This window comes from Mus pahari, chromosome 12, assembly GCF_900095145.1.
Source record: "Mus pahari chromosome 12, PAHARI_EIJ_v1.1, whole genome shotgun sequence".
Taxonomy (NCBI): domain Eukaryota; kingdom Metazoa; phylum Chordata; class Mammalia; order Rodentia; family Muridae; genus Mus; species Mus pahari.
In genome coordinates, this window is record NC_034601.1 from 65,121,815 (window position 1) to 65,145,640 (window position 23,826).

Genomic DNA, 23,826 nt, shown 5'->3' on the forward strand with positions numbered 1-23,826 from the left:
CTCACTTGGTAGACCAGGCTGGCCTCGAACTCAGAAATCCGCCTGCCTCTGCCTCCCGAGTGCTGGGATTAAAGGCCTGCGCCACCAGGCCCGGCTTCATTAGTATTTTATACCCATTGATGAACACGCTGTGGATTTGTTTTCTGGGCCTAGAAGTATGAAAGTGCTTTAATGACATCTTATATTTCCAGCTCTGATTGACATATTAGCTTTTGTATAGGACAGGAGAATGGCCTTTGGCAGTTCCCTAAGCACATTCGTGACTACTCTTTCATCTCAGTATCCACTGAGTGCTCCTGAGCTGGTTCCAACAAGAATGGTGCCCTCATTTTATAGATTTAAAAATGTGGAGAAGTTGGGAGAGACGGCTCAGTGTATAAAGCATCCCTGCGGTCCCAGCACTCAGGAGGCAGTGACATAGGATCCCGGGGGAGGTTGGGTACCTAGCCTAGCCTGTATTGGGATGCTCCTGAGGAACCAAGACACTGTGACCCATTCAATAACATGGAGAACAATGAGAGAGGAGACCAGACTCAATCTTTGGTCTCTCCATGCATGTTCATGCTCATGCATGGACACAATGGCACATACCACACATATACACAAGCAAACGACACAGAAAACTGGGGATTAAGAAACTAACCACAAGACACATGGCAGATGATGAAAGTGTCTTTTTATTGCTTTGTTTTTGTTACCTCCACAGTAGAAATGGTGCAGACATAACTGACAGCAAGAGAACCCATCAGTAAACTGGGTCAGGGTAGAATTGGGGAGGTATTCCTGATACCTTATAAAGCAACTCTGGGCAATCAGACCTAAGTTATAATAGACCCCTGACATTTGATGGCTTCTAAATATAGCAATAGTACCAAATGTCAGCCATGTTAGCGCTAGACATAATGATAATCAATTGGAGTGAAGCCCTCTGTTGCTAATTCAATAAATGTCTGGAAATATGTATTCATACTGATAATCAGTGGAACAGAGGTGGTCTTATAAATGCCCAGTGGATTTACCAGGAAGGATCTGTAATTCGATTTTAGCAAGCCTCCCTCCACATATAATACAGAGAGGATGTTTAAAAGCCCAAGTAAAGGAATTGTTGGCTTCCTTTTCCCTTCAGTGTGGTATCTAAAACACTTCTGCCAAGCTTATATATTCAGCCTTCTCATTTCCTCGCTCTACTGGCAAACTTCACACCAGTAAAGATGGCAAGGAAGGGAGCTGGAAGCGTGGGGTGCAAGCGCATAGCCGCTGATCTCACTTAATTGCTTTCTTTTTATGGGAATGCATAAAACTAATAATTATTGCATGATAAACGAGGAACAAATTGAAGTGTGACTCCAGCTTGTGAAAATCTTTGGTGCATAAAACTTTGAACATGACACATCCAGATTCGCAAATTAATGCATCCAAAATTTAGCATCCTCTGGCAGCCAGACTCCTTCAGTCAGGCTACTTGTTAGAATTCTCTCTCAGATATTTGCATCTTTTTTTTCTTTCTTAAACTCCGAGATCCAGAATTTTAAAGCTTAATAATTGAAAACAATTTCCTGAAATTAAACAAACAACTTGAATTCATTTTAAAGAAATCTAAGCATGCTAAGCATGCTAAGCTGTCTCAATCAGGAGAGGGGAATGGTTTTCTAATTTTGTGCTTCTTCCTCTACACGTGTGTTAGAGTCTCACTGAAATAGTGACTTTAAGACCTAACAGTTTTCAGGTGTTTTATATTGTACAATAATTTTATTCAATTATAATAAAATTTTTCTCCTTTAGTCCTTTTTCAATAGGTTTAAGTTAGTATTAAAAACAGCCTTGCTATGTGGTGGTGCCTTTAATCCCAGCACTTGGGAGGCAAAGACAGATGGATCTCCAGGTTTGAGGCCAGCCTGGTCAACATAGTGAGTGCCAAGACAGCCAGGGCAACACAGAGAAACCCTGTCTTGAAAAGTGGATAGACGGATGGATGGATGGATGGATGGATGGATGGATGGATGGATGGATGAATGGATGGATGGATGGATGGATGGATGGATGGGTGGGTGGATGGATGAGTGGGTGGGTGGATAGATATATGGATGGATGGATGAATGGATGGATGGATGGATGGATGAGTGGATTGATGGGTGGGTGGATGGATGGGTGGGTGGATAGATAGATAGATAGATAGATAGATAGATAGATAGATAGATAGATAGACAGACCTAGGGTTTTATGAGTGCTGTCTCTGTGTACACATATGTTTCTTTGTGCTTTTTCTTTTACTCTAACATTTATTTTGCCCTATCGTGGCTTATCTTTTTATTTGCCTGTTTTATAAATCAAAGAAGAAAGAAGGTATGGAGATGTATGGATGGGGAGGTGGGGTGGATCTAGAGGAGAAGGGTATATTGTAAGCTAAATATATGGTATGGGAAAGAGTATATTTTCAATTAAAAGAAAACACACAGTATTGACTGAATGCATTTGCCATGTGTGTTTATTCTAAGCATGTGTGCCAAGCTTGAATGTCAACCGCACGTATCTCTCTGGATTAGCCACCAGGAATATGATATTAACTTTCCAGTGACTCTGAAACCATTATAGGGTGATGATGCTGATTTTTAACCTGTATATATATTTCAGTAGAAAAAAAATCATTCCAGTGTCCTAGACATTGCTCAGTGGATAAAGGGCTTGACTCACAAGTGTGGAGGATGAAGTTTGTGTGGCTACAACCTGTGTTAAAGCTGAGTGGATGAGGTGTTGTGCAGTCAGCAGTAATCCAAGCAGTCAGGAGATTGGAGGGGATTTCCTGGAAAGCCGGCTGTCTGGACTGGGCAAACCGAAAATCTGTGCTTAAGTAGAGAGCACTATTACGGCACCCAACATCAACCTCTGGACTCTGCACTCACATGCATGGGCATGCATGCACGCTCACCCACATGTGTGCTCTCACACACACCCCACACACATGTGGATGGATACATATGCACAAAAATATGAATATCTCAAACACACGCGCACACACACACACACACACCTTCCCAAAAGAAGAAAGAAGAGGAAGAAAGGGAAGAAATGAAGGAAGGGGGAAGGAGGGAGAGAGGGAGGGAGCAGATAGACCATTCTGAGATAAAAAAGATAGCAAGTTCAATACTATTTGTTTATAAATGAAACTCCAACGCCCCTTTTAAAATTCAAAATCGTCAAACATTCTGCATGTTAACTTCCTTTCGAGGTGACAGCATGGTTGTTAGAGACAAAAACAAGTGTGATATCAGGTTGACCTTGGTTCATTCATTAAAGTCTGTCTTGTACATTTCTGTGAGATAAATGTGTTAAACGTTTCCGCGTCTTGTGCTTCTTCTTGTTTACAGTATTCTGCTCTCCCCATTATGAGCCTTCTTCACCAGCCACAGCCTTCATTCAATTTTTGAACACTTAGATCAGTCCCTAGATAATGCAGCAGACCTAGTTGGTCATTTGAAAGGCATACATTGTATCTCATTTTAATATTCCTAATCAGTGCATCATGTAAATGCATTCTGAATAATGCATATCTCTACTTTAATTACTTGTTTAATTATCTTTAGTTGTTTGGTTTTTTGTTTTTTTTGTTTTTTGTTTTTTTTAATTTCAAAAGCCTACAGCAATGGCTGTTGCTCAGATGATTAGAAAATTGCTTCCAGTTGCAGAAATCTATTTCCTGTTGTTTCTTTTGGCAGTGATTGCAGACCGGCCTCCCCCAGTCATTCGGCAAGGTCCTGTGAATCAGACTGTAGCAGTGGATGGCACTTTAATCCTCAGCTGTGTGGCCACAGGCAGTCCAGCGCCCACAATTCTGTGGAGGAAGGATGGGGTCCTTGTTTCGACCCAAGATTCTCGGATCAAACAGTTGGAGAGTGGCGTGCTGCAGATCCGCTATGCTAAGGTAACTTGCAAAGACGTGGGCTTCCTCCTTGGTCCCACTTGATTTTCATAGGCAGCAACTAGCATTGACATACCGTCCCCTAGATGAAATACTAAATACAAATACTGATACATTTTCATGGGATGCATGGTTTGTTCAGACATGCCGCTGAGCCTGCTTGAGGTGATTTGACTCATAACTTAGATTATGGTAAGTAATTTAAGGTCCTACGAAGAAGCAAGAAAAGGCTTTGGAAAACATATGGAGGAAAGTATTGGGGACCTGAGAGAGGGAATATTCTCTCTCTCTCTCTCTGTGTGTGTGTGTGTGTGTGTGTGTGTGCGTGCGTGTATGAGAGAGAGAGAGAGAGAGAGAGAGAGAGAGAGAGAGAGAGAGAGAGAGAGAATATGCAGGCATTTTGTAAGAAACCAGCAAGGTAAATTTTCTAGTATTGTAGCTATTTGGCCCAGCATTTTGCAATTACAGAATGTCATACACATAGAAAACGCTTATAAAGCCACACACTAACTCAGTGCACATTTCACATCAGAATGCTATGTGATAAAAGCCCACAGATGGGTGGAAACAAATGTAGGGATTTACCATCTAGGGTCATCTCCTATCTGTTCCTTCGGAACTCTTTTACATTGTCTTAACTTGGATTTGCTTTTGCGGTCTTGTTCAGACAAGCTTTGGAGGCACAGGAAACAAGAGTCCTGGGCAGCGATGTGCAGTCATTTCCATTGCCTGCATCAGTATCGTGGGTGGCTTCTTGGGAGTTGTGAATCAACATCACCATTGGTTTTGTGTGCCATGGGAGGTGCGGTGTTGTTCCTCTTGGTGGCAACCTTGTTCTTGTTCTCCGCAGAGCCAGATGACAATGTTATCTGAAGATGGAGAGTTGTTACATTAATCAGAAGGATGTGGCTTTCGCATGCTGCTCCCAGTTTTAGGTTGAGCCAGAGTTTACTGTTGGCTTCAGTCTTCAGAAGGGAGGGTGCTTGTTCCCTCAAGGGTTTTGGTTTCAAGTCTGACACTGACTTAAGTTTTATAATAAGGGGGGAGGGGCATAGAGTGGACAGTTTAAGAAGATACCATTTAAATGGTTTGTCCTAATCTTTGATGCTAAACTTAGTCTGTTAAAGATCTATCTATCTATTTTACCCAAGATAACCGTATAAAGGCTCTTTTATTTCTATCTTCATGCAATATGTTCCTTTATATTTTAAGGAAAAAAAATACATTCAATTACAGGGACATTTCTTCAAAGATTTCAATGTTGTGATCTGTATTCGTGGGCTATTGGAAAACCTGTCATTGTTTTTCCAGCCCAGAAAGGCCTTGATGGTTCGAATTATTTCTTTTCTGTGTGCTTTCGCAGCTGGGTGACACGGGTCGGTACACCTGCACCGCATCGACCCCGAGTGGTGAGGCCACGTGGAGCGCTTACATCGAAGTCCAGGGTAAATTCATCCATTTCCTCTTAATGCTTTCTTTGACAAACAAAGCCAGTGTCCTGGTCCCCAGGAAGGCAAGTTAATGTGTTGCCCGAGTTCCTGTGCCAGTTTTTGTATGTATAACTGGTTTTCCTCCTTCCACTCTTGTTAGAATTTGGAGTTCCCGTTCAACCTCCGAGACCCACCGACCCCAACTTAATCCCCAGTGCCCCTTCAAAGCCCGAAGTTACAGATGTCAGCAAAAACACAGTCACTTTATCGTGGCAGCCAAACTTGAACTCAGGAGCAACCCCAACATCTTACATTATAGAAGCCTTCAGGTAGGGTGAGAGGGTCACAGAGGGGTACTTGCAAGCTCCCCACTTTTTTTTTTTTTTTTTTTTTGCATCCAGTGTTCTTGCTCTAACAAATGTTATCTCTCCTTAGCCATGCATCTGGGAGCAGCTGGCAGACGGCGGCAGAAAATGTGAAAACAGAAACATTTGCCATCAAAGGCCTCAAACCTAACGCCATTTACCTTTTCCTGGTGAGGGCAGCGAATGCTTATGGGATTAGTGATCCAAGCCAAATATCAGATCCAGTGAAAACACAGGGTAAGTGATAACTGACTGAAGACTGAAACACCTACTTGTCCGTAGATGTTATCATGATAGTGGTGGTGTGTGTGTGTGTGTGTGTGTGTGTGTGTTAATGTATGTGTGTGTGATGTGTGTATTACATGCCAAGGTAGCACATTTGCAAACTTTATTTATTTATTTTTTTACTGCAAAACACAAACTGTGATTTTTCTGAATTGAGAATATCAAGATTGATAACACACTGAATTGCTCCTCTTAGGATTTCAAATCCACTGAAAATATCCCGTGATGTGATTCTGTTTGTATAGTCTTTTTCAATTTTGTGAATTTTAAGCCAAGTATCTTAATCCGACCACAATTGTATTGAAAACTGAGTAAATTTGTTCAGGCCAAAATTCAGTTCACCAAGCCTCCAAGATAATTTTTCAGAATTCCTACCCGAGTTAACTCATGTCATGGGAAAATCACCCAGAGGTAAGAGACCATTTTAAACTGTGTCTTGGTGTCTCTGTAATCAACATCCTGGAAGCCATGGCAGAATTACTTTGGGCCTTTGGTTGTTTTAGTCTCTCATTTTTATTGTGTGGGGCATGATATGAACCTTTTAAATGGAAAATAACATATATTTTGATGAAAGCTAGGTGGAAATGAGAGATCAAAGCCAGAACTATTGAAAGCCCACTACCACATGGAAATCGGAAATGTTACTCACTGGGACGTCCTTTTCAAAATATGTTCCTTTGCATCTTTTGTCGATTGAAATTATTTTCGTCTTTTGATAAATTATATTTCCTGTCTACCCTCTTAATCTTTCTATTATTTTAATATTCTTCTTGAAGGAAAAATACTATTTTTATATACTCCTTGAAGGAAAACTTATACTTATTGGAATCCATTTTTAACTTTTCTTTAAACCTAATATCATTATAATTAAAATACACTTGCTTTTATCTTAGCAATAGTGACTCTAAAGATGGTTAGAAATGTAAAATTGTCTCCCTACACACAAGAGCATTAACTCCGAGTTAACATTTCCAAAGTAAAAAGCATGGAGTAGTTACAATGAGAGAAACAAGTTACACACAAATAGCCTGAAAGACTCACACAATTTTCTTCTTTGTATGGGAGAGCAGACGACAGTAGTGTTTCAGTAGTGTTTCATAAGCTCCTAGAGTCCATCTCAATAGTCGTTTGGGGAGGACACTTAGCTTTTGAAATCACCGAGAAAGTAAAGCAGAGCCGCGGAACACGCCCATGTCTGCTCCTTGTGTATTGAATTCAACACACCCAGATGCCATATTTGCTAGGGTGAGTCACCTGCTCAGGAGCTTTAATAGACTTGGAGCCTGCCTTGAGGCAGTGTGAGGTTTGCCATATCAGATATACATTTGTAAAGAATGTAGAAACTACAGCCACTTCTAACTGAATTTAAATTTCCCTCAAACTTCCCTCCCCAAGTAGAAGTTTCTGTCTACCTACCCTATGTCTCTCCAGTAGAATCTAAATGCCAGTGTTGTTGACCAACTTAAGGCTAGTCTTTCATCATGAGAATGGTTTGGGGGCATCCTCATTTGCAAATGATAATGTTGTTCGTATGTGTTATGAAGATCATTTCTCCTTTTATTTGGGCTAAAATAGCCTCCTGCAGATGCATAGTTAGTAAAACAGTATAAGAAAATGAATCTATGTCAACCAGGAGACTATCTAGAGAAATATACATACTGTTTTGGAATAAAGGACATTTTTCTGTGATCGCCTCAGTCTAGCCCAGGTGGTGCTCAGCAAGTTGATCAGTCCTAAATGTCCTATCTCCTTGAGTATTAAATGGAGCTAACTAAATTCCCTCCCCAAGAGTTGACAAGGATTGTTACTAGTTTTTAATAATTATTAATATTATTATGACTTTTCCTAAGTCATAGCAAACGTGCTTCTTTCAGCGTCTAAACTAAGAATCAAGAAGGCTCATAGAAAATTCAGCTATCATAACACTACAAAAAGTAGCAAGTGAAGCCAAATGAGAGGATCAATTAAATATATCCTGACAGCTCGGAATGATGAGCCAGCACTAACAAGATTAAAATTAATAGAGCAAATTAAAAAATCTGGTACTTGAATAATGGTCTGAAAAAATCGCTATAAAAGGCTGGGATAAGTGGACTGGCTTAAGGAGGGGGTGTTCGTCGGGGTTCAGTGAAGTGTGCAGGCTCCGGTTGAAACCAACTCTTGAGATCTGTCTGTGTTCACTGAATGGTCTGCTTGCCAACTCAACAAAGTTCACCCTTACTGGAATTATCAGAAATATGTCAGAATCAAGTCATCTCTCCCCTTGTATTTTGAACCGGTCAGATAATGAAATATGTAATGCCCTGGATGTGAACACCACATTTGCAGGTTGACTCTCAAAATTCTGTTTTATTTTGGCTGGAACTGTACTGTGAATCGAACCCAGGCTCTCATAGTCACAAGATTGTACCTCACCCAAGAGCTCTAACCCCAGCCCTGACGCCTTAGTCTGCTAAGAGGAGACCAGTGACAACATGTGGTGAATGAATGACTGAAAAATCAATCCTAATAAAAGAAATTCAAGAATCTTGATATGCCTAAGCCAAAACCAAAAACCACATAAAGACTATGAGATCCCTTTCTTGCCATCTTACGTGACAATGAACCTGGCAACATTTGGTTCTGCGAGGACTATCAGCTGTGTGGCTGTCAGACAGGGGTCGTATGGGTTTTGTCGGCATGCAATGCCATTCTGACTCCGTAGGCCCTATCCTTAAACAATTCTTGAGCCTTAACATTTAATGGAAAAGAACACGTATAGAATATTACATAGGATTCATCGGGAATACCAGTATGGGCCTGAGGAGAAAGCTGTAGGACTGTGCCACTCAAGCATGAGGGCCTGAGCCCAGTCCTTGGCATCCGTGGAAGAACTCAGACACGCAGTAAAGTTCTTGCCTCGACTCAGTTCTTGCCTCGTGTGCAGAAGGCCCTGGGTTGGGCTGATGGGAGGGTGCTATCTAGCTTCCCCAAGTCACGTGAGCTGTGGTTGCCCTAGGGGAAGGCGCACCCATACTGCTCGCGATTTTTGTTTCTATTTTCCTGTTCCATCTGCTTCCCTCTCTCCTTGGAGGTGGTGGCTTCAGGCAGAAGAGCCATGGAGAGAACAGAGATGCGTTTGAGATGGCCTAGAATGGCTGAATATTTTCTCCCTAGCTTTGTCTGCACGGTCTAAGACAACATTGGGATGCCGGTATAGGGAAATGGGAGAAGGGCGGGGTCAGGCGTTATCCTAGCGTCATTATTTTTATCATCTTGTTCATTTATTTATTTTGGGGTTTGTTCTGTTTTGTTTTGCTTGTTCCCAAAAAGGGACTCACTGTGTAGCTTTGGCTATCCTGTCCTCCCTCAGTATGAAGACCAGGCTAGCCCAGGATTCACAGAGATCCACCTGTCTCTGCCCTCCAAGTGCTGGGATTAAAGGTGTGCGCCACCACGCCCCGCCATCTTCCTTACTTATAAACTTAATTTTTAGGTGGGGCATGCAGACAGTCAGGTGGCACAAATGTTTAATAGTGGTTGAGCCTTCTATCCTTTCTTCTGTTCATCTTGGTTTTCTGGCCTCCACAAATCTCTCTTTTTTTTTTTTTTTTTTTTTTTTTTGGTTTTTCGAGACAGGGTTTCTCTGTGTAGTCCTGGCTGTCCTGGAACTCACTCTGTAGACCAGGCTGGCCTTGAACTCAGAAATCCACCTTCCTCTGCCTCCCGAGTGCTGGGATTAAAGGCATGTGCCACCATGCCCGGCTCACAAATCTCATTTTTTAAATATTCATGGTTTTTCTTCCTTCCTATCCTGGGACAGGGGTATTTTATCATTTAGCAAACTTTCGCTTTTTTTTTTTTTTTTCATTTTGGTTTGGTATTGGTATTGGTTTTGGGTTTTTTGGTTTGTTTGTTTGATTGGTTGGTTGGTTTTGTTGGTGGTGGTGTTTAGGTTGCAACACATCTAAACTGCATATGTCAAAATATAATAGTCTATTAATTCGTTCCGTAGTCCCTTTCAAATCTTAATGGTTTTTTGTTCTTTACACTGCATTTTCTTTTACTATTTGAAAGAGAAACACATCTGTACATCAGAAGGCCTCTTTCGCAATAGGCAGTTTTTGCTGAGTAGAGTGAAATAAATTCAGAAAAACAGTTCCACCCCCACCCCCCGCAATAGTACAACATAAAGGACCCTAGTGGCTGTTCACTTCTTACTGTGTTGCTCATCTCCTCTGAAACATTTTAAGTATTTATGAGACTGCAAACACATTATTAAACCTCACATACAATATTGTAAGCTAAACCGTTGTCAATGAAAATGGCGGTAAGTGTGCTTGTCTGGAACCTAACCCGACTTGCAGCATCAGACCTTTGCCATAGCTTCAGTGGCTTTCCCTGTGCAGCGTTTCCGTGCCATCCGCTGGCAAGATAGTTGGGAAAAGACCCAGGTCTCTCCTAGGAGATGTGCGGCTCAGCTGCCTTCCACGCTCAGTTTCCCCTGGCTGTCTGCAAGCTTTACATTCCCCCGTGGGCTCAGCTGCAATTCGCTGCCCCTTTCTTCCTTGAATAGTTAGGATCCAGGCAGAGGGCTGAATCAAACTCAGAGTCAGCCCCGTGCCCTAAGGCTCAGCAGTGTAATGATCATTACATGGTATGAGGCTCTCTTAAAAATTACTGTTTGCCACTGTTATCTTTGCCTCTTGCCCTTCTCAACTTTCACGGGTTTCCTGCGTGTTCTGCCTCTCCCCTCCCCCCTTCTGTTTCTCTTCATCTGATCCTGATGAAAAGGTTAAGCCGTTATGGATGGAGAGATAGCTAAGAGCCCTCGCCCTGGAAGCATAAGGCTGTACATTTGAGTCCCAGTGTCCACATAAAAAGGCCCACCGTGACCACATAGCCTGTGGTTATGGGGAATGGTCAGAGACATGAGGACCGCTGATGAGTTTTCAGACTGTCAGCCTAGCTCCAGGCTGAGATGCCATGTCAAGGGAATAAGGCAGAGAGTGATAAAGCAGAGCATCTGATGCCCTTCCCGGGCCCTGCAGATAAACGCACACGTGCACGCACACACCCCTGTGCACACATGCACCTGAGTGCACATGCGCACATGCACACATACAAAGGTGTGCATATTTTCTTAGTTGTATTCAGGCTGCCTTCATGGTTCCACTCATTCTTCTCTTCTGGGAGTTGCTCTCCATGCGGTAGCAGCAAATGGGGCCAGACTTGAGTTGTGTGTTCTTTGAATTGTTACAGATGTCCCGCCAACCAGCCAAGGGGTGGACCACAAGCAGGTCCAGAGAGAACTGGGGAATGTCGTGTTGCATCTCCACAACCCGACCATCCTTTCTTCCTCCTCAGTCGAAGTGCACTGGACGGTGAGTTGGGCTAACGTTTGTAATCATTCTTAATAATCAGGGGATCTCTCTTATTATGAGGTTATCATGCATAAGGAATTTACAAAGCTGTTCATCACTTCCACACCAATGTTAATTTTATTATGCAAACCTTGCTTATTCTAGTAGCTGTGATCCATTACTAAACAAGATAAAGAAGCCATACGTATTTATATATATATATATATATATATATATATTTATACACATATATATACATACATATATAGTCACAAAGTGTTTGAATACAATAACATGTGACATGTACATTGACACACATACCTTTTTAAAAACATAGAAATACTTCTAAGTCGTGTTAAGTAGAGTTTTTACATCTATTTTTATTAATTCTTTGAGAATTTTATATATATGTACAGTGTACTTTGGTCACATTCACCCCTTACCCCTTCTGCTAACACTTCCCAGATACACTCCCACCATCCCACCCATTCCCAACTTAATGGTTGTAGCTTTTCAAAACCAAAATGGAAGGAGACCACCTTCTGTAAGATGCCCATGTCACTTAGATAATGTGCCTGCTATAATGAAGTCTCATGTTTCTGTGCCTCCTAGTATGACAACACAGAATGATGACACCACAGACGTTAACGGCACCTTAGAGCTATGCACTAGAAATCTGCACCAGAGGAGTCCCGTGGGGTTCTATGATATTTGTCGTACTGTATTTCTCTCTATTCCTTTGCAGTGAGACAGTCCAACAGTGGGACTAACTCCATTTTAATTCATCATTTTAATAGGTGGACCAGCAATCTCAATATATTCAAGGCTATAAAATTCTCTACCGGCCATCTGGAGCCAGCCATGGTGAATCTGAGTGGTTAGTTTTTGAAGTGAGGACCCCAACCAAAAACAGCGTGGTGATCCCCGATCTCAGAAAAGGCGTCAACTACGAGATTAAGGCCCGCCCATTTTTTAATGAGTTTCAAGGAGCAGACAGTGAAATCAAATTTGCCAAAACCTTAGAAGAAGGCAAGTACGATGAAGTGGGGACTCCCTGCACACATGAAAGATGTTTCCTGGGCTTTTAAATTCAATGGAAGTTGTTTGGATGTTAATGGTGACAGTCATCACTAACCTGTATAATATTAAAATGTTTTGCTATGGGAATTTGTTTACTTACACCAAGTATAAGAACAAAAGGCTCTGTTAAGTGTGACTTTCTTCAGTAGTGGATTGCACCACGTGTGTGCAGATGTTAACAGTATTACTAAAATTCATATTCAGCGGTAGAGTTGTTCCAGATTTGCTTGCTTTTTCTATTCACTGAAGCTTATGTTAATGGTGTGTAGATAATGTGAGTAATATCTGGGTTTGCCTGGACTTTCCAGAGTGTGCATTTTCTCCTAATGCCTCATACTAGGAAATCCCTTAGTTTTTGGCAACCCAGCGTTTCCCCCCTATAACCGAAAACTAAAAGACAGTATTCACGTAGGTATAGTTTCATGCCATGGAACACTTTCAAACAAACCAGCAAGCAAAACGAAAATAGAATTCTCTCTTAACTGTAACTTACTCTATACATGATAAGCTATAATTAGATGTAAAAAGATTACCATTCTTTTCCCTTGGCTTTGTACAGTTTAAGGAGAAAGTACAAGATACAGGCTGAACAGAACAGATGTTTTCTTAGGGGTGTTTTTAATTTTAAAAAATATATATATATATTACTGGTGTGCATATGTGTGCATGTGTGTAGGAATAGACACAGAGAGAATATTATTTTCCTTCCATCTTAGGATCCAGGGACATAGCTCATGTGGTCCAGCTTGCTGGGGCAGCACATTTGCTGGCAGATCACCCCGCTGCCCTGTGCTGAACTGCTGTGTGTTGTGATTGGAATTGGTCATGAGAGATTCACAGTCTGAGTGACTTAATGTGACTTGCAAAATACTTGTAGTTTTGGAACCCTTTAGCATTGGGTGATACCCATATTTAAAACATGCAGCATCTGTTATATGTACTGTGTGGTTTTAAAGACTGTGTGCTTTCTATATTATACACTCTTACAGTCTACTTTTTATGACAATTTAATAGCACCAAGTGCCCCTCCCCGAAGTGTAACTGTATCCAAGAATGATGGAAATGGGACTGCAATTCTGGTCACTTGGCAACCGCCTCCTGAAGACACACAAAATGGAATGGTCCAAGAATATAAGGTAATAAATAAATTCAGTAAAGTCATGGACAGGAAGCCCTCACCTCTCACAGATAGGAGACCAGATACATTGTCTATGGGACTTTGTCGCCATCTGCTGGTCAAACTGCCGAATTTAGCCCCTAAATTCTATTCATACTGATTTTGGAGTGATTGTATGTATATATTAGAAAAGCTATTTGGAAAAAATAACATAAGTGCTCCGTTAATATATGTTGGTATAATCACTTAGAAAGAGAGATTTTAAATATTCATGATTTTTTTTCTCCCCAAAACGTGTCATAAATATATCACTCAGAGTTGAGTTACTCTAAGGAACTGGCTCTAAACATAGACATATGCTGTTTAACATCGAAGAAAGGAAGGAAGGAAGGAAGGAAGGAAGGAAGGAAGGAAGGAAGGAAGGAAGGAAGGAAGGAAGGAAGAGAAAAAAAGAGGGAGGAAAGGAGGGATGGAGGGAGGGTGAGAGAAAGAGAGAAAGAAAGGTTTTCTTTCTCCTTTGACATCTGTAAAATGTAGAACCTAGCAATTAGGTGAGGTTGTTTGTTTTTCTTTATGTGGAATTCTTTCTTCCATGATGAATTTTTAGATTTGAAACAAAATTTCAAATCTCAGAGATTTATCTATAAATTTTGTTGGTTGTATATGTTTAAGATATGGGAGACATTTTCAAGTGATTTTTATCTAGTGAGTCTGGATAATTTTTCCTGTGAAGTATTAATATGGATAGTTTTTGTTAGGACTCATCCTAAGCAAATAAAAAAATTAAGAACTTCAGATTTACTAAAAGAGTGTAAACTTAGCCTAAAAATTAATCTGTTATAGCACAGTGATGAAATTTGTACTTTTGTGAAGTGATGAACTACTAGTAGGTGACAGGTTTAATTGCAATTGAAAATAAAGGTGTGCTTTTAAACATTCCTGAAAACAAACTTTAACTCTAATTCATAGTTTTATTTATTTGTGTGTGTGTGTGTATATATATATATATATATATATATATATATATATATTCTTCTGGGGGAATCAAACTCAGGTTTTTTATATATATTTCATATATAAATATATTTTAGCTATAATTTTAATTAATATAATTAAATTCATATATTAATTTAATTTATATATAATTATGTATATTAGTTAATATTGCTTACTGTCACTATTATTACTTATCATTCCTATGATACCTGCATAATTTTCTGCTTATTAGCTAGCTTTGTGGCATCGGTTCATATCTGTCCCTAAGGTAGACACATCTGGATATGCACCTGTGCTTAGGACGGTGGACACGTTTGCTGTCTCCAGTGTATGTCAACCATTGTGTACACTGGGCTAACATCAGAGGGGCCTGAGTAGTCTGAGCGGGACCATTGTTGGCGCATTTTGGTAAATACTTGGGTGATGTGATAGATAGCAAGGTAAAGCTGAAATAAGAAAGATAATTTTGTGATACATTTATATATATTTAGTTAGTTATTCTGTGTGTGTGTGTGTGTGTGTGTGTGTGTGTGGTGTGTGTGGTGTGTGTGTGGTGTGTGTGTGTGTGTGTGTGCGCGCATGCACGCACGCGCGTGTGTGCATCATGGTGAGTGAGGACAAGTCAGTGGACTATCTCCAAGACTCCAATTTTTTCCCCTCCATCTTGCTGGCTTGAAACATAAATTTTTTGAAAAACAACTTCATAAAGCTGAACTGGTGATACCTGTAATGCTCGCTCTTGGGAAGGGGTAGGGACAAGGGATCAGACACACACATAAAGGGTTTAATGGATCTGGAGAGATGGCTCCGTCAGTAAAGTGCTTACTACATGAAAGAAAGACCTGAGTTTGATCCCCCAGAAGCCACTGGAAAAAGGGAATAGTGTCCCATGCCTGTAAGCCCACCACTAGAGAAGCCCCCCCGGCTTGCTGAACCAAGGGTGTCAAGCTCCAGGTTCAGTAAGAAACACAGTATCACAAAGTAAGTTAGCAAGTGACAAAAAAGTCACAGATGTCAAACTCAAGCCTACACACACACACACACACACACACACACACCACAAGAAGCAAGCGAAGTAATTTTAAAGATCACTGTAAATACATTGCAGTTGTCTTAAAGCATTTCAAGTAGAATTTTTATTGTAACTGGGTCATTGAAAGATAAAAATGGCCATCCTTTTAAACACTTTCTTATGAGCTCTAAGGTTGTTTCAGTACCCATGTGTTATAGGACACTGTGTTTCAGCCCTGGGAAACAGACTGTTGTAGAAGAGTTTGTAAAAGAGTCTAAAATGTGATGCTGTCTCGCCTCCCAAGCAAAATTGTGTAACGTAGACATTTTCCCCCAAGAGTCAGAACTCATTTCTCTCCTCGAGAAATCTGAAAGGATGGATTTCACTTAACTTCATGGTCAATTTAAAATAATAAAATGCCTTTCAGAACCTGATTGACTGGTACAAAATCAGTTTGTGGCTTCGGTTCAGCTGTGTAATGTAATTGGTGGGAAAAAATTCACAAAGGAGTCCATTTCCAATGGTCAGGTCCGGATAGAATGTCTCACCATTTGTGGGCATTGTACACTGAAACCGTATTGCAGTAATAGAACTTTCAAAGAGAAACGGTGAATGTTATTGGGCAAGGGATGGAGGACTCTGGCCTTTCAGACTGCCTGTGAGTGGGTTCTCAGTATAGTTTAGGTAACAGCTCAGCCTAGCCAATGCTAGAGAGGAGGGCATTTCCTAGGGTTATTCACTATTCTAGATATGATTTCTTTGTAGGAACAATAAAAATGTCATCACCCCCCATATCCAGGTGATTCAGAATTATCACTCTATGATTAATCTTTTCATGAAACTTAAAGCGAGGCTTAGCGTGGTAGTCCAAACTTCCAATTTCCTAAGCAGATAGTTTCGTATATATCACTATTCACGTTCAGAACTACACAGTTACCTTTTTATCACAAGGCATTTCTAACACCAAGTGATAATCTTTTTAATCCCTTATTTGTTGTGAAGCAGAAATTGTTATTTTAATTTAGATGGAAGCTCGGATTGCTAATATTGCTTATTGATCATAGTTCACCATACCATACTCTAGATAAACCCTAGGGGTGACCCTTACCCTGGGTACTATGATATTTTCAGTATCAACCATATGTATATGGCGTATTTTAGATTATTTATGAGGTCTTGTGCCTTGTCAGACACTATCTCTTGGTTTTGATGCTCATGTGATCTGTTACTGACGCTTCGGATTAGTTGTGTCCTGGAGTTTCAGGCTCCGTGCTGTCTATGTGCCTTTGTTTTGTGACACCTAGTCACATGGGGTTGCGCTTGTCGTCTAATTCTTAAGTGGTGGCAGATATATTATTGTGCTTTGTGAATATATTATTCTTTCTGCAGAATCACTTTTAATTTCTTCATGAAAATACCTCGAGGTTAAAAAAAATAAACAGAAACCCAAATGTACTGGGCTGATGAGGGCCGGCAACAGAAGCAACCTTGTTCTAGCAAGTTGACCAATTTATATGAGAAAATATTTTTTTTAAATAATCTACTTGTTTTATGCATTGATTGATATGTGTGCAGGTGCACACTGTGTCCAGAAAAAGGACATCAAATCCCTTGGAACTGGTTTTACAGATGTTTATGGGCTAAATTATATGGGTGTTTGGATCCAAAAGACTCTGGTTCTCATGATTCCTAAAATTATGTCGTAAGCCTTCTTAACTCTTGCAACACTTCTTCCAGGCCCTATGTGATAAATTCTTGAAGGATTATATCTAATGTGGTGGTGAAGCACCCTCATGGAAGCAGGGGGTGGGGGATAGGATACAGGAGGGGAAACTAGGACGGGGGATAATATTTGAAATGTAAATAAATAAAATAACCAATAAAAAAAAAAAGTACCTTTAAAAACATGAGGGATCGTAAGAGCTACTGCTGATATTCAACGTGACTAAAATAATCTCAGAATTAGGTCAAGGCAAATAACTTCTAAAGTTTCCTACACTGAATTCTCTACAGATCCGAATTCTGTGTAAGCCTGAAACTCAACTTTGATTTATGTTGAGCTTTACAAATAACTTGGCTACATTATCAGCTTGGCTTTTTAATTCTTCATAGGTGTGGTGTCTCGGTAATGAAACTAAATATCACATAAACAAGACAGTCGATGGCTCGACCTTCTCGGTGGTCATCCCATCTCTGGTTCCTGGGATCCGGTACAGTGTGGAGGTGGCTGCGAGCACTGGGGCTGGTCCCGGGGTGAAGAGTGAGCCTCAGTTCATCCAGTTAGGTAAGAGTCACGTGATCTGTCATTTTCTCACTTGGTCTGCTCTACTGTTTTAGTTTTGCATGCTTTGATTTTTGAATTGCCCAGTTATTGCTGTGGGTCCGGTAGAAGCCGCAGTGTGATGTGTGCAGTGGGGCTATCTTTATTTAAAACACAGATAACTATAGGGATATATAGTCACGAATCACTTCCCAAGGGTAATCCATTCTGAGAAATATATTGTTAGGTGAATTTTGTCATTGTGTGGGCTTTGAGGAGTGCAGTGACATCACTAGACAGCGCAGTCCTGTGGGAACGTTGTTCTGTATACGGTTCATCATTGACCAAGGTGTGGGTTGATAGTGTATGGTGAATGACTATAGATGTCTCACAACTATAATATTAAGGTGTACATTATTGCTACTTCAAAGACCCTGCTGTCACTATTTACTGTCATCCTAACTCTGTCTTTTGGAATGTTGATCTGATTAACAAATGCTAGTAATTGAGCATCGAGGAAACCTCTATGAAAAAGAGAGACACAGGATTTCTACCGGTACGTTTTAGAATTTCTTGGGAAGGAAACAAAGCCCTTCCTTGTAGCACTTAAGTCAGGTATTGGGAATTTATAGCAATGTGAAATCTCTATTTACATTTGAGCTCAAGTTAAAATGATAACTGGTCTTTATTACAAGAGGTAAATCAGGATCTTAATTTGAAATATGTATATACTAATAACTGAGAAGGTTAAACACAATGTCATCCTAAGGAGAATTAGGTTAATGAGAAAGAAGCTGTGGCACAGAAGCCTTCGTGGCTGCCATTCACTACAGAATATAGTTTATATGCAGAATATGCAAATTTACAGGTGATTAGTAGTAAAGTGTAGGATGACAAATACTACTATTTCTAAAAGACAAGAGAAAATAGTTTTATCTTTAAACAGTGACATATATGTAAGGGTAATAAATAAGCAGTCAACTTTATATATTAATAATCAGAAATTAAGTATGTAATACTTTATGTCACAAGTTAGGTTGTGAACAAAAAATCAGATAATACAAGTCTACATACTTCACAAATACACACCATTTTAATGTATTAACATTTCTAAGATTGTCATGTTAGAATTAAGTCAAAATAAAATTAAGAAACACTCAACCTGGAATATCATTCGCATCCCATTGAGAAGACAAGGCTAGCTCCTATAAGATGAACAGTGACTGTTCTGTGACATAGCACAGTAAAGTTTCAGAAACTTGGGGCTGTTGGTGAAGACTCAGTTCCATATAAGCACTAAAAGTCCCAGACACTGTGGGTCACAGGCTGATAAGACTGAGTCTGTACAATGAAGTTTCCAGGATTATCCCCGAACATCTCCGGTATCTACCTCTATGGTAGAACTTACGTGCTTCACGGTTAGAAAGGTGCATATTATTCTCACCCGTGTGATTACACATACAAAATGGGGGCCACCACAGAAGCAGGCCACTGGGTGAGCCGCCTTCCACCTAGTGGAGATGGGAATGGGAATTAGGAAATTCCCATTTAAAATGTGCTGACTCAGTTGCTGCCGTGGATGAGAATGTAATCATTTTTAACTTATCTCTTCCGCATAGCAACTTTGAAACTAATTATTGCATAGCCTTTTGGACAAAAAAAAATAGCTTCTCGATTTATTTCAAGCAGAGTAAATGGAACTGAACAAAATATTGCCTAATGCATCTGTTACCATATTATAACACGTGCCGGAACAAATATAAGTTGATCCACACATATTTATCCACTTGGGCAATGGCAGTATCTATTTTTAAACATTGTAAGTTACGTTGCCATGATCCCCCTGGCATTGTTGAATTTTATAGCACACTGCCCTTTCTTCCTATCATTTTAGAAGATGTACTGGCAAAAGGGTAATTTTATTAAAATTTATATCAAACTATATTTAAGAATCAAATTAGTTTTCTTGGGATTATAGATAGGTTCCAGTTTCCCATATTTGCAGATAGTCTCAGCTGCAATGAGAGAAAGCCTGAGATACCGAGCGGCCATTTTAATTCATTAGTCACACTACACTTTCTTCTGTTAAGCCAGTCTGGTGACTTGCTTTGGAACCTCCCATGCCCGCTTCTATAACATCTAAAGCTACCCAATTTAACCTTGCACAAACAGCCATGAAATCTATAAACCTCGTAGATACAAAGGATGAATTAAGAACGAAAAGAATAGGTCTGCCTGGTGAACGTTGAGAAGTTCAAATGCTCTTAGGCCAACCAGAGATAAAAGGGTCTGGGACATGAAATGAAACTTTCAGTCAACAAGCAGTTGAAAGCAGGTGTCTGCTTGTGAAGATGGAGTTTTTCAGCTTTGGCCTTTTGTAGAATGAAATTAGGAGTTTTGTTCAAGGAAAAGGTGCATGTAGCACACATGTACACATACACACACACAGACACAGGAACACACAAACACATGCACACACAGGACACACATGTACATACACATACACACATAAACATAGGCATAAATGCTCACAGGTGCACACATATATGAACACATGCACACACACATACTCACAAATGAACACATGTACACACATGAACTCATGTACATGCACACACACAAATGAACACATGAGCACATGTACACACACAAATGAACACATGAACACATGCACACACATGAACACATGCACAAATGCACACAGGCGCGCACGTACATACACACACACACATGAAAATTTGCACACATGCACACACACACATACAAACACACATAGCATGAAGAGGAATTTAGACATTTCACACAGAGAGAAGTACTGTATTCCTAAGGCAGCCTCAGTCCACACTGAAAGCTACTTATTTTTCCTATCTATTCTCTTGTGAAGGGGCAGTATCATTTAATAAACCAAAAGCAATATTCAAGTTAAGAAATGTGGTGTATGTAGAACTGGTTGTGTCAATTATTTTTCTGGAGGGGAGGTGGAATATGCTTCAGAACTGTTAAATTCCGCTATTTGCAAAGCAGATTGTATTAGCAGAAATTCTGTAAGTCTCTGCTTTGGGATTGAGTCCTCTTTCTATGGAGTGACTATAAACCAGCCCTCCTTGCAGGGCTCCACCCATCTGGTTGTGGGCATTTATATGCCTAAGCATCTAGCCCATGCCCTGATGTCCCTGTCACAGAGACATCATATACCCTTAGTCTGTCATATACCTTGAAGTTTTTATGCAGCCTGCCTACATAGCCCCTCTCTGGGACACGTTTGACCAGGATGAATGAGGGTGGGGCATGTGTGTCTCCAGGGAGACATGAAGGAGGCAGTGGGACCAAACATGTGATATATCAGAAGCAGTTTGTTGTATACAGGTCTGCAAGGAAGTAGGGACAGACATGTGTCAGTGGGCAGTAGGAGAAACTCATTTATTCTGAAGGTGTGAAGAGAGAGAGGAGGGCTTGTAGGGTGGCGTCTTTGTTAGTACTCGGAGGTTTCCGGCAGGGCCTTTAATTGATCGGGGAGGAATCAGGGATGGACTCTATAGTGTTGCTCTCTGAGAGGCTGTCGCTACCATACATGTGCACAGTCCATACAGGGCAAGTATACTCGGGGACATAGGTTGAACCGCTATGTCTCATACACAGCTGGTCATAAGGACACAAGAGTTTGAGATGCACATCTGGATTGACCATCCTAAAGACTGGGAGTGCTTGCAGTGCCAATGTGAGGCTCCAAACTGGAATTCCTAGAACCCATGTAAATAACTGGTACCCGCGAATGGTGGTTCACTTCCCAAATCCCAGCACTGGAGGGGTAGGGAAGAGCAGTGCCGGTCACTCACTGACAGACAGACAGACAGACTCGCTGGGATAATGAGCTCTGTATTCAGCGAAGGACCCTCTCTCAAAAACAAAGGTGGAAGCAGTTGAAGAAAACGTGCGATGCTGAATTCTGGCCTCCGTATGTGTATGCATGCATAGACATCCACACCCACTTGCACACACACATTTACGTTTGCACACAAATGTGTGTACATAGATACCACACCCACATTCTTAGAAAAGCTGAATGGTTAAGTTCAATGGGTCACAAAGCAAAACCGAAAGATGCGAATCTGAGAAAGGAGATGCTAACGATGATGGAGTGGGAAGGATCACCACAATATGCTGTATGTATCAAATAACAAGATTAATCCATGAAAAGAGGAAAATAGGTCCAAACCAACATATAACTACATAGTTCAGGATTTTTCTCTCTGCCCAATGATTTAATAATAAGGAGAGTGCACCAACCATAATAAAATGGCTAATGTGGGGGAAGAGCATTAAAACCATGGCCACAGCACTTGGGAGGCAGAGGCAGGTGGATTTCTGAGTTCGAGGCCAGCCTGGTCTACAAAGTGAGTTCCAGGACAGCCAGGGCTATACAGAGAAACCCTGTCTCAGGAAAAAAAAAACAAAAACAAAAAACAAAAAACACGGCCACTAGTGGGGAGTAGGCTCATCAGGCTGGGTCAAGTTGGGCCTCAGTCAGGACCAACAAACTAGGCCTCCTTGAGGGTAGAACAACAGCCTCAGTTTCTTGCAAGTGTCTCACGGACGCTCAGTGGGACCTGAACCAAGAACCGCAGGCTTCAGAGACACTACCATAGGCTTACCACAAATGTGAGATAAGTAAATTTTATGACCCATATATTTTATCAATTTTTAATTTTTGAATCAAACTGTCTTAACAGAAACTATGAATCTTTTGGGCTATTCATAACTGGATGATCCTTTTACATATTTAATATTCTTTTCTTATATCTAATGCTGACCATCATTACTATTTTAAGAGAAAGATTATTCACAGTTCTAGCGATGCTAATTTTTGACAGAGTTTTAGTGGCCTCCAGTCTTATAATTCCTTCTGAATATCGGTTCAAATAATATGTTACTAAGACAGTTAGGGATCCTGTTGCGGGAAGTGAACGAGTGTGCTTCTTTTTTTTTTTCAATATCTACTTCCAGAAAAAGTAAAATTTCACTTCTAGCCTCCACCACTCCAGTCTCTGCTGCACATATCATTTCTTTTATTTTTATTTTATTTTTATTTTTATTTATTTATTTATGGTTTTTCGAGACGGGGTTTCTCTGTACAGCCCTGGCTGTCGTGGAACTCACTTTGTAGACCAGGCTGGCCTCGAACTCGGGGCCACCACGCCCGGCATTTCTTAAGACAGAGTCTCACTATGTAACTGGCTGGGCTGGTCTGTCTCACAGAAACCCACCTACCTCTGTCTATAGTGTGAACTGAGAGTAAAGCTCTGTGTCACTATGCCTGACCCATTTTTACAATTTTTGGAGTAAATATTTGTGAGTTTCTATAGAAGTATGAGAAAAGATTTTTTTTTTCTATATTTACTCACTCAACACCCCTTGTTGGTTGAATAGGAACACATTAAATTTCTCCATATTTTAGGGACTACATTGGTATCCAGTTTTGTCCTCTGAAACCCAATCTAAACACCCACACAGAGTTTTCTATAATAAAAAGACAGTATGCCTTTGTCTTTATGTGTCTAGAAGTATAACTTACTTGTTTTGAATTAAAACTGAAGGGAAAATATAATTTTTTTTCTTGAAAAAAAATCTCACAAACTCCCCTGCGGTGGCTGAGGCAAACCATGAATGATGGTATAAATAGTTAAGAAGATAAAACAAGTGTCATTTCTACTGTATACACAGGTAGTATTGTCGTGTTGAGGGGTTTTTTTTGACGCTTATTAATTAGGAGATGACCTTTCAGATTCTCACGGAAACCCCGTGTCTCCCGAGGACCAAGTCAGCCTTGCCCAGCAGATCTCCGATGTGGTGAGGCAACCGGCGTTCATTGCGGGCATCGGGGCAGCCTGTTGGATTATCCTCATGGTCTTCAGCATCTGGCTTTACAGACACCGCAAGAAGAGAAACGGGCTCACCAGCACGTACGCGGGTATCCGGAAAGGTGTGCCGGCCATAAAACCTTTTATCTTAGATGGATAACATGC

General features: G+C 40.6%; 1 protein-coding gene across 10 annotated transcripts in view; it reads left to right on the plus strand.

Moving 5' to 3' along the window:
• Window positions 1–23,826, plus strand: part of Robo1 (roundabout guidance receptor 1) — a 740,168-nt gene that overhangs the window by 660,756 nt on the left and 55,586 nt on the right. For all 10 annotated transcript variants that reach the window (XM_029544262.1, XM_029544266.1, XM_029544260.1 and 7 more), the window contains 9 exons: window positions 3,714–3,919; window positions 5,280–5,361; window positions 5,507–5,675; window positions 5,782–5,948; window positions 11,238–11,359; window positions 12,136–12,367; window positions 13,433–13,554; window positions 17,656–17,827; window positions 23,586–23,783. In XM_029544262.1, the coding sequence (XP_029400122.1) occupies window positions 3,714–3,919; window positions 5,280–5,361; window positions 5,507–5,675; window positions 5,782–5,948; window positions 11,238–11,359; window positions 12,136–12,367; window positions 13,433–13,554; window positions 17,656–17,827; window positions 23,586–23,783 (1,470 nt within the window). The remainder of the gene's footprint in view (window positions 1–3,713; window positions 3,920–5,279; window positions 5,362–5,506; window positions 5,676–5,781; window positions 5,949–11,237; window positions 11,360–12,135; window positions 12,368–13,432; window positions 13,555–17,655; window positions 17,828–23,585; window positions 23,784–23,826) is intronic.